The sequence below is a fragment of the Parus major genome, chromosome 13 (assembly GCF_001522545.3).
Source record: "Parus major isolate Abel chromosome 13, Parus_major1.1, whole genome shotgun sequence".
Lineage (NCBI taxonomy): Eukaryota > Metazoa > Chordata > Aves > Passeriformes > Paridae > Parus > Parus major.
In genome coordinates, this window is record NC_031782.1 from 431,061 (window position 1) to 441,993 (window position 10,933).

General features: G+C 55.8%; 1 protein-coding gene across 4 annotated transcripts in view; it reads right to left on the reverse strand.

Annotated features, from left to right (window-relative positions):
* The window catches only part of SH3RF2 (SH3 domain containing ring finger 2), a 22,263-nt gene extending 11,758 nt beyond the window's left edge, over nucleotides 1-10,505 (reverse strand). For 2 of the 4 annotated variants that reach the window (XM_015641440.3, XM_015641439.3), the window contains exons 1-2: nucleotides 9,665-10,504; nucleotides 103-360 (exon numbers count right to left, since the gene is read on the reverse strand). In XM_015641440.3, the coding sequence (XP_015496926.1) occupies nucleotides 103-360; nucleotides 9,665-10,036 (630 nt within the window). In that variant the 5' untranslated portion in view covers nucleotides 10,037-10,504. Of the gene's footprint in view, nucleotides 1-102; nucleotides 361-9,664 lie in introns of all 4 variants that reach the window. The other 2 variants (XM_015641441.3, XM_015641443.2) reach the window with 2 other exon arrangements.
* Nucleotides 10,506-10,933: the final 428 nt, after the last annotated feature.

A 10,933-nucleotide genomic window follows, 5' to 3' on the forward strand; every position in this document is an offset into this window, starting at 1 on the left:
CTCCTGGGGGTGCTGCTGGCAGCGGGGGCCGAGGGGCTGCAGGACCCCCAGGCAGCTGCACCGAGGTCCCGAGGAGCTGGGGCACAGCCCTGCGGGCGGTACCTTCTGGAAGGTCAGGATGTCCTTGCTGTCCGCCGTGGCCCGGCCCCGCAGGTCCAGGCTGTAGAGCGGGCGGGGCAGGGGCAGGTGCTTGATGACCTGCACGGAGCTGGCTGGGAAAACGCCGCTGATGCCGTTGAGCTCGCCCAGGTACCAGTTCTCATCCAGCTGCCGCAGCAGGATGATGGTGTCCCCCTTGTTGAAGCGCAGCTCCCCGGGGTTGTGCCCGCGGTAGGTGTACAGGGCCCTGGCTCGTGGCACCTGGGGGGACGAGAAACAGCCCCGTCCCACACAGAGCTCCCCAAAAGCGTTCGTAATTAATGGGGAAAAAAATGCAGAGGTCTAAGGCTTAAGCATGCATTTATTAGGATTAACTACCCACATCCTTCCTTGATGGGTTTTACTAATGAAGACAAGCTCCCAAATACTTATGCTAAGTTTGTATCAAGATGAAAAGCAGGCTGGACTTGTTTAAGAATATTAAGAAACAGTTAAGGCCTTAAACTAGTCTTCCCATGGGATCTTACTGCCTGCTATAAGGGCTTCTCCAACACAATATCTATTTTAATGACCCAGGTACTTCTATTTCAGAAGGACTGGAGGCTACAGCCATCGACCTGGTGGCTGTCACCCGCCAGGAGAAGGCAGCAGAGCAAGGTGAGTGCAGGTTCTGCGCTCCCGTGGCTCTATCCCTGCTTTAACACCTGACTGTGGGTTTATTTCAGCCTTTTCCTGGGTTATGGGAAGAGCTGGCTTAACGTTACCATTGTTGCAGCTTCATAACGTTACCATTCATTGCAGCTGCGTGAGCTCCGTGCTGGGAACTTGGGGTGCCGGGATTTTCCCTAGCTCTAGAGCCTGGATCAGCTTTCAGCAGAAGCCCAGGGACAAGGCACGGTGAGGAGCGTGCCCTGCAGTTTCTCCACAGTCACCCCCTCCCACTCATCCCACAGGAGGCTTCTGTAGCAGTGACACATCCCAGATTTCCTGCCCTTTTCTGAGCATTTCCCCAAATCCACCCGTGTCTGTGCCCAGGGCTCAGGCAGGACTCCTGCAGAGCTCCCTCTCCCTCAGACACTTTTCGGAGGTCAGGAAGGTAGATAGGAGAATCTCAACATTAGTTTCCAGAAGTGTGGAAAAGATTGAATTTCCCATGGAAATTGTTCAGTTTTTGGAAAGAGGGCATTTTCCAGCACCCCCAAACCCTGATGCCTGGTAGGGAAAAGGAACCGAGTAGAGAAAAAATTCATGTACTGCTTTTACTTCAAAGCCTTTGAAATGGGAAGCAATTAGTTTAATGTTTAGTTCTAATTAAATCATTCTCCCTCTTAATTTGTGCTCACAGTAAACAGTGTGCTTGGCTCAGTGGCACAGACAGCACATCGCTGGGAGAAAAGCAGCAGGAAGGGGAGGCTTGGGCCAGTGCTGCTCTCCATCAGATGAGCAGGATCACATCCCTGCCAGGGCTGTGGAGACTCCCTGCAAACACAGCTGGACAGGGAGGAGAACAGGCTGGGGACACAGAACGGGGCCAGCAGCTCTCCCTCCGAGCCACCGGCTGCTGCTGCACCAGCACGGGGGACACAGAGCTCGGATTGCCTCGGGAGCAGCCAGGAAACAAACGGCACCTTCACAAAGGGCTTGGGAAGGAGGAGCAGCAACGTCTGGGATGCGAGGGAACCACAGGATACAGCAAAGCATTAAAGGCAACGAGTTATGGAAATATATTAAAGAGAAGAGAGACTCTGAAATGAAATGCTGGTGCTAACTGGGAGCAGGGAGCAAGCGACAGAGTGCTGGGAGTCTGGAATATTCTTCCTTCAGCAGGCAAAGGGCTGAGACAGCAGGGCAGACTGGGATAAATAGCCGAGTTTAGGTGTGTTTGTGGTGCTAAGTCTGGCTGAGCACATACCTCCACTTGGATGCATGGATGGATGGTTGGATGAATGGGTTCTTTCTTCCTCTGACCACACTTAAAACCTTCAGCTCTTGCTCTCCTCTTTAACCCTTTCCTCACACTTTTCTGCCCTTTCAAATCTCCCTACCCAACTCAGCTTTTCCCAACATCTGTAAGTATTTTAAATTTTTTAAAAGAAGTTTTGCTTGGCTTGTCAGATAGTGAGCAAAAAATGTCCAATTGATTTCCCAATTCTTTATCTGGGACATAAACTAAGCCTTTACCTACCCACAAGGAGCAACTAATGTGGTTTTTACTGTACAGGCCAGTCACAAAATAAAGCTGCAAGCTGAAGATTTCAGAAAGACATGCAAAGTCCCTGTTTCCTAAGGTGTTTGTAGGGTGTAGGAAAGAACAGCTGAACAGTGTCAGTCACAGTGCTGGAGCTGGGGTCGGTGATGGGCCATCCCCTCTCTGCTGCAGCTGCAGCTCTGAGCCCTGTCTCAGCCTGGGCTGCTTTCTGCCCACTCCCGGCTGTCCCAGATCCTCTGCAAGGGATCTGTTTTGCTTTATGTAAAGTAGGTTAATTGCAAAGGCAGAAACTGGGGTGCTAATTAACCTGTGATAAAGACAAGGAGTGCCTGGAGGTGGCTGAGGGCAGAGGGGGAGCCTTCTTGGGCCAGAACGTGCTCCTGGCAGGGGGAGGAGGACCTGCTTTGTTTTCACGGGCTCATCTCCCGTCTGCATGTCCAGTTGCTTTTAGCTAATCCAAAGCAGCATTTCATTTTAGCAGGGTGGTAGCGGCAGCAGGTGCTCAGCCAAGAACTGCACACGCTGGCTGGTCCCTCGTGCAGCCTTGGACTCTGTCTGAACATCCCAGGGAGAAAACCCTGGGAGCAGCCTTGTGAGAAACTCAGCCAAAAGTCTGTGCAGAGAGAGAAACTACAGCGAAGAAACCACTTTTGGGGGTGCCTGGAACATTTTTCGATGCTGCCTCACTTTTCCTGATTTTCCCCTCTGTTTTCTCTTCTGTCATGCCTGAGTGAGACCCAGGAGTTACTTCAGGCTCTCAGGGCAGCTGAGCCCCAGGTGCCCCTTGCCATGGGGGTGCCTGGAGAGCGTGGGGGAGCCCCAGGGACAGAAGGCAGCAGGTAGTGCCAGGAGTGGGGCAGAACCCCTTCTGTAGCAGCGACACATTCCAGACCTCTGCGGGAGATGCTTTTCTCTCCTCGGCCGCTCTGCCAGCAGGGATGGTCATGGCAGATGCACTTCAGCTCCTTGTCCCCATTCTCAGTGGATTTGAGGCCAGTAAGGGAGAAAAGATTTCATTTTTTTCTCTATTTTTGGCGTTTGGCATCAGTTGTGCTGGGCAGACATCCAATGCCTCTGAGTCTCCCTCCACACAAAACAAAGATTAAAAATATGTGTATGTGTGTGAGGAAGCAATTTGGGGCATCTCTTCCCAGCAGAGAGACGCACTCTGTGGTTATCTGCAATGAGCAGGTTAGAACTCCTCACGGCTGGCAGCAGGGGACCCACTGAACGTCTCTGCAGTCAGTCCCAAGGGACGGATCCCAATCCCGCTCTCATGGCAGCTGCCCCACAGGACACAGGACAGTGTGAATGGAGACAGGAGACTCAGTGTGAACAGCTCACCCTGAGCCTCCACTGACTCCAGGGCAGATCTGAGGGCACAGCCCAGGCCACGCTCCTGCTGAGCTGTGACTTACACCGAGCATTGTCCACGCGCTGCCACCGAAGGAAGCGCACATGTCAGTGTTTTATAGAGATGATCAATGACATCTCCATCCCTTCTGGTTACTGAGAGCTGCCTCCAGCACCCTGCCACAACTGCCCATGTCTCCGTGGCATGAATGAGCCCCATCGCCTGCTGTGTGCTCAGCTAGCACGGCTCAGGGCTCTGCAGGATCCAGGTGGATGAAAAGAGCTATTTGAATGTAAATTAATTGCCATTACAATTCTGTTTTTCTGCATTTCGGCAGAGGAGATAACTTCAGCCTTGTCACAGGGAACAAAACCTTCAAAAGTGAACTTGTCATTTCAATCTCTTCACATAATTATATTCTGAGGATTCAGACAGTTGGGTGGTTTCTGAATTATTTCTTCCCCGAGGAGGATTGTTCCTGTCTTCCAAGCACACGTAGACTGTGTGCACAAAGCCAGTCCCTCCTGCTCACGTCAGCCCCGGAGCTGCCCCAATCCTTCCTGGGCCTGCCCAAAGGGGAGGCCAGCACTGGCCATGGCTAATGCTGGTGGCCACCTGCTCCTGAGCCAACTGGGCATCATGGGGAGATGCTGGAGATGTGAATTGTATGGATTTAGCTGGTTTTGTGCTGCTCCATCTGCATGGCTGAAGCTGCTGTGACAACGGCAGAGGGAGTGGGAGCAGCTCTGCCCTCTGCTCACTCGCAGCCCTGGACTACCGTGGCACACATCACTTGATGTGATCACTCACGTGGCCTGGCTTTGGCATGCAAAGGCGAGACAGAGAACGGAGGAAACGGTTAAAGAAAACACAGAGCAGCTTCTGTGATGCAGAGGATGAGCGATGCCGAGGCTCCGCTGCCGGCAGCCAGCCCTGAGAGGAACGCCTGGCCTGGTGCTGGTGCTGCTCCCACGGCTGCCCAGGAGCACACAGCTGGGTCACTGTGCCTGTGGAACACGGGGGACGCTCAGCTGAGCAGGAGGAGTGCCCAGGGCTGGAGCTGGAGCAGAGTGTGGCTTTGCTCCTGAGTGCTGGCAGAGCCACAGGGGCGCAGGGAGAGCAGGGACGGCTCTGGAAGGGAGGACGTGGCAGGGGCAGGCTGGGGACCGGGCGCCAGGCAGCTCAGGCTGAACGAAACCCTCTCACGCCTCTTGGCTCGCTGCTCTGTATCAGATGAGTCTGTGCTGCTGTCAGCAGTCCCGGGCAGTGGTTAACTGGTGTGTCATGGGTTTAAGCTGCACGGAAAACAAACTGTGTCAGCCCTTGGCGTGCCCAGTCATGATGCTGTGCTTCAGCAGCGCTGTTCTCAGAAGAGGCTGTTTGTTGTGCAGGGAGGAAACCTGCATCCTGCTCCCTCCTGCTGCTCCTGCGCCCTGTCCCTGCTGCTTCAGTGCCCTCCCCGCAGCGGGGAAGGGAGCTCTGATGTGGCTCCTCAGCCAGCCCTGGCCAACGTGGCCATCTCTGCCAGTGGGCAGCGGGCCCGGACACTCTGCAAGCCGAGCTGGTGCTGGCAGCAGGGAGGGAGAGCTGTCCCATGTCCCACCTCCTGCCTCCAGCCCTGGCACGCTGCAGAGCTGCATGGCAGCGTGCCTCCTTCCCTCCCTTCCCTCTGGAGGGACAGCGACAAACTGGGGCCGGCCGCCAGCTGCACGGACACAGGGACACAGCGGGGACAGTGGGAGAGCAGGGGGACTCCGAGGCTCCTGGCTGACCACGGCACTGCGCAGGTGAGCTCGCAGAGGAGCCCTGCTGTGCTATTCCTGACTCGCCATCTGAGCCTGACTCATTGCCTTGGAAACAAATTAAAACACTTTTATGTGTTTGCAGCTTGGTACCTAATTTTGTAAAACCAGGGAAACTGGCTCCTGCTGTTGGCTGTGGAGGTCTTTGGGCTTTCCACTGCCCGGGGCACCACCCAGGAGTGCCCTGTGCTGGCTCCTGTTCACACAGGTTTTGGGGGGTTCGTTGTCCTCGCTCTCAGCCTGTGTTGCCCTCACTCTCTCTGTAGTTACAAGGTACAAGGGCTAGAACCACATGCAGAGGGAGAAAACACACCAATGCTCGGCACAAGGGGCCACCAGCACCGCGGGAGCAGCTCCTCGCTCTGCCCGAATGAGGTGAGCCCTGACAGGACACGGCAGTGGAGGAGACCTGGGACAAACCCTTCCTCCACAAAGGCCGTGAGAGCACACAGAATTCTGTAGGCAGATGAAGCATCTCTGTGTCCAGCTGAGGGGCTCTGTGGTGACCCCAGCGGCCCCAGCAGCTGTGGGGTGCGAGGATGCTGTGGCAGGCAGAGGCCAGGCTGGCAGCACCGCGGGTGTGACATCCCCAGAGCGCTTGGCCAGCCCGAGGGGAGGGCACACACATTTCCAGGTCCTTGCTGTGACTACACAGGAACGGCTGGGGGCTTGAGGAGGGTGGGGAAGGGGGTTGGCACAGTGAGGGGGCCAGGAAGCTCTTTTGCCTCTGCCAGGTGCAAACATGGAGTTTGCTTTGAACAAGACTTCACGAAGCTCCAGCAATCCAAGTCCTGTCTGTCAAATGCAGAAAGGAGTTGGAGATGATTCTGGAGGAGAAGAAAACACCAAGACGCAAGCACTATCTATAGACGTCCGTGTGAAGGTGGGACGTTGGAGTGCAGAGTATTTTTATCCCAATAGAGGTGTTATCTGTCTATCTCCCATGAAATGCTGGAAGGGGGTGTTGAGCGCTCAGTTCATGCGAAGAGAAAATAGCCCAAGTCACAGTTAAATCTGCGTGGTCCGTGTTTTCCTGAGGCAAGCTGTCATACTCGGAACTTTTTTTCCTCTGGCTCACTGTCCCATGCCTGCTGCATGACAAAGTTCAGCACCCAAGCATCTGTTCGGGGGCCTGGATGGAGTTCTGCCATGAGCAGGGTGCAGCTGGGCCATCCCAGCCCCCTGAGGAGGAGTGGGAGGTTGGTGCACACCCGAGCACACGTGGCCTGTTTGCTCACCAGCTCACGCTGGGGCCGCAGCCAGCTGAGGAGGAGCTTCAGCACAAGCTGTAACCACACCTGGCACATGCCAGGGGCAGCTCCTAAGAGTTCAAAGGCTTCAGCGTGGCTTATTTACGCATACACCTCCCAGCAAGTCCTTTTATGCTTAAATTCCAGACAGTTTGCTATGCGGAGGTTCTGCAAATCCCAAGTCCTGTCCTCTCTGCACTGATGCCGGGGATCTGAAGGCCTGCCTGGGGTGCCAGGAGCAGCTGTGGGGCAGTGCAGGGGCCCAGAGCTGGGGGACACAGCTTATGCACGGACGGGTCCATGTGCACAAACCCAGCACGTGCCCAGCCACGCTGGCTCGTAGGAAGTGGATTCGAAAGGGATTTAAATGCCAGCAAATAAATCGCTTGGGATGAGCTGTAATTAGAAAATTCCCTGTTTTTTAACTGCTGGCTCTGGGAAATTCCTGACCACAAACCCAGCGCTGTATTTGTGCTATTCCAGCAGCTCTGTGGGGGCCTGCTTGCTCCTCCTGCTCAGAGAGAGACGAGCTCTTGGCTTGCTTGGGTGATGGGGGATTGATTTTATTTTTTGCCTTTATGGATGCTCATGAGCATGAAGAGCAAAGAGCTGGCAAGGAAACATCTCTGCTGAGAGAGAAACTTTGATCAAACTTGTGATGTTCTCAGCTCCAGGGAGCAAAGGAAGTTTATTTATAGAACAGCCTCGGTAAAGCCGAATGCTGGCCCCTATCCTGGATGGGTGGCGGCTCTGGCTGCAGAGCTGTGTGAGGCACATCACTTGTAGCTGCTCTGTAGCTCAGGGATAGTGTTGGGGTATTCAGCAGCCCTTGCAGATTGGAGCAGTCTGTTTTTTGGGAGCCGTGACCTCCCGCTGCAGCAGCACATGGGCACTGCAGCTGTGAGCAGCCAGGGGAGGGCTGTGGTGGGGTGAGCAGCACTGCAGGGCAGCTGCTCCCACCGCGATTCCTGACAAAAATAATCTGCTCGGAGGTTCACAAACATCTGGAGGTCTCTGCTTACCCAGATTGCTTCAGGTGACCCTGGGACTCCAGCATCCATGTGGCAGGGTGCTGACAAATCACCCTCATCACTGTCTCATCTTTGCACTGCACAGGCACTTTCAAATGTGTCCCTGCTGTGCTGGGTGCCATCACCGAGTGCCAGCTTAGGGGAGGCTCCACATCCACCACCACCCCACTGGAGTACCCAAAGTAACATCTGGTCCTGAATGCAGGTATTTAAAACCACTAAAACCAAACTGTGACTAATAGGTTACATTCTTCACCTTGCAGCAGAGGATTCCAAAGTGTTTTATAATTAAGTACCTAATTAAGTGTAAGAGCATTTCATGTAATGTGTTTTATATCCCATCCAAGAGAGGCACAGGAGCTCAGAGGTCTGTCCCAGTGCCAGGGAGTCAGCCACAGCCACTGCCTCCCCAGTGCTCACTGGCTCTGCTGATTCCCAGGAGTTTGGTCTTAAGTTGGTCTTAAAAGCTTTTGGGAGCTATAGATGGATGGATGTGGCCATTATATACCAGCAGCAAGTTCCTACCTGTCCTGAGAACCAGTTAAAGAAACACAAAATGAATGAGAGAGAAGAAAAGCAGACAAGTGTATTTGTGCTCTTTTATCCAGGGCCAGGAGAGTCCAGTTGGAAAAACTACAACCTTTTCCTTGTCAGCTGGAATGCTGCCCGGGACAGCAGTGGCTGCAGCCTGCAGTCACTGTCGGTCTGGCCCTTGCACCAGTGGCCCCAGCAGCTCCTGCAGCTCCCCGGCACAGCTGGTGGCTCCCAGCAAGGGTCTCGGTCAGAGAGGGGCCCTGCTGGGAGCCAGTGGCAGCCCAGGGAGCTGCCAGTGTGCCCCTGGCCCCGTTCCCCGGGGTGCTGTGGCCAGGAGAGTGCTCTGGGCAGTGCCACCCGCCGCCCCCAGCCTGTCCCTGGCTGTGCCGTGCCAGGAAAGGGACACGGTGCCTCGGGCTCAGGTCTGCACAGGGGAACACAGAGAGAGAGCAGCTCCCCAGGGGTGCCTGGCTCGGGTGTGTGACCCATCCAGATCCCACAGAGATTCCCTGGGACACACGTGCCAGCTCACAGGACACGGCATGGCACCTGTGCCGTGCCTGCCCAGCTCTACAGCTCCCAGCTCTGGCCAGGCTCTGCCAGCCAAAGCCCTTTCAGCCAAGCCTGAGTGCTGCTGGAAGGTTTCACAGACATTGTACAGAGCAGTTCAGGGGAGACAAATGGAAATCCAGGAATATAATGTGGGAAAGGTGAAGCCACAAGTCTCTACCCTGAATTCCATCTCGGCCAAGCTCTTTTAACAGGTCTAATATCAGTTCCTCATTATTTGAGAAAAGCTTTTGTATTGTTAAAGAAAACAATGGAAAGAACTTAGAATTTTAAAATTAGCCTAGTAAATCATCCCTAGGTACAGTTGTAAGTGAGTCAAATTTAATATTTTTAACTAGTGAAACTCAAGAACTTTGGAAGTAACAGCAGCAGCAGCATTGGGCACCCCCCTTCTTTTACAGAGCAGGGAAACTGAGGTGCAGCTACGGAAATACCTTCTCCACCACTAACAGTTACAGCTCTGCAATTGCTGACTTAATTGCTATCAGTCAAAAGCAGTGTATTGCCCAAAAGTCCAAGCACCTGAAATGCCCTCAAGAGCCAGGAAGCATCTGAAAACCCTGTGAGAAAAGAGCTGGTCGGAAGTTTTTGTAGGGAGAAGGGCTTTGTCTCCAGAGCCTGGGAGTCAATTTCTGCTGTGCTGAACTTGAAACAGTCAAATATCACATCGAAACAGGAGCCAAATTTGCAAACGAAACACTCAGTCGCACTTCAAACACTGCAGTGCTGCTATCTGAGAAAGTTCCTGGCTCTGGGCACACAGCAGGAACCTTTCTATGCTGGTGGGCAAAAGAAAGAACCAAGAACCTCCTTACCCCTTCCATGTGGAGCCTGGGATTCGTTGCCAGCCGGTGCTGATGCAGCTGTAGCCCCCTGGGGACCCTCCTGATGGAGGCGGGGGAGGACAGGACCCCTGACCTCTGGATCGAGCCGAACCTGGTGACGTTTTGCCCACACCTGACTCCATCCAGGAGGCGAATGAGGAGCAGGTTGGAGGGCAGCTGCTCAATGCTGCCCAGGACCAGGGTCCTGCACTCGGGGCACCGGAGCTCCTTCTGGGATTTCAGGATCCTCTGCAGACACGGCTTGCAGAACGTGTGCTGGCACGGCAGCACCTTTGCTGTGGCGTCGAGCTTTTCAAAGCACACGGGACACTCCAACAGGTCAAGGAGAGCCAAGTCATCCATGTTCAGCGCAGAGCCCCTCCAGGAGAGGAGCCAGGGCCATCCACAGCCCGCATGCAGCGGAGCCGGCTGAGATGCCTTCCTGCGGCTGAGAGCGGCAGAGCCTGGGCTGAGGCAGCAATCCTGCACGGAGGGCGAGGAGGAGGGAGCAGGGAGCAGAGCTGCTGCGCTGCCGGAGCGTGGAACGCAGCCTCCTACATCCAGAGCTGCGGCCGGCAGCCAATGTGCGAGCGCCCTCGCTGCGCCTGCAGCTTTGCGGTGACTCACCCTGAGTCAGCCGGAGCCAGGGGACGGCTCTAAACCTAACCCTAACCCCAGCCCTAACCCTAACCCCAGCCCTAACCCCAACCCTAACCGGGCACAGGGTCCCGGCGCCGGGCACAGCAGGACAGGCTGCAGCGCTCCCGCTCCGCAGGACTGACACGGCACGGAAGAACTGAGCGGCTCAGGAGATGGGAATCGCTGATAAACATCAGCCCGAGCTGTCGGTGCTGGGCTCCGGCCGCAGCCCGCGGGCGGTGCGGGCTCGGCTCGCTCCGCGCTCCTTCAGCTGGCCGGGGCTGGCGGGCAGAGCCGCGGCTGGCTCCGCAGTGCCGTCCTCGCCCGGTTTGGCTGCCTCGGCTCGCTGAATCAGCCCCAAGCGATTCTTCCTCCCACGGCCCGGAGCCGCCCAACCTGTTGGGCTCGGGCTGCGCGGCTGCGGCCGGGCCCTCGGCGGGGCTCAAGCCCGGGCCTGCAGCGGCCGCGGGGCCCCGCAGCTCAGCCGCGATGGCCCGAGGAGCCGGGACAGCCCCGGTACCGGGGCCCGGCACCAGGGCCGGCTGCGGGAGCCGAGTGTGCCAGAGCCGCTCCGGAGCCGGCTCCCTGCGCCCGCTGCTCCCCACGGGCAGCGACCGCTCC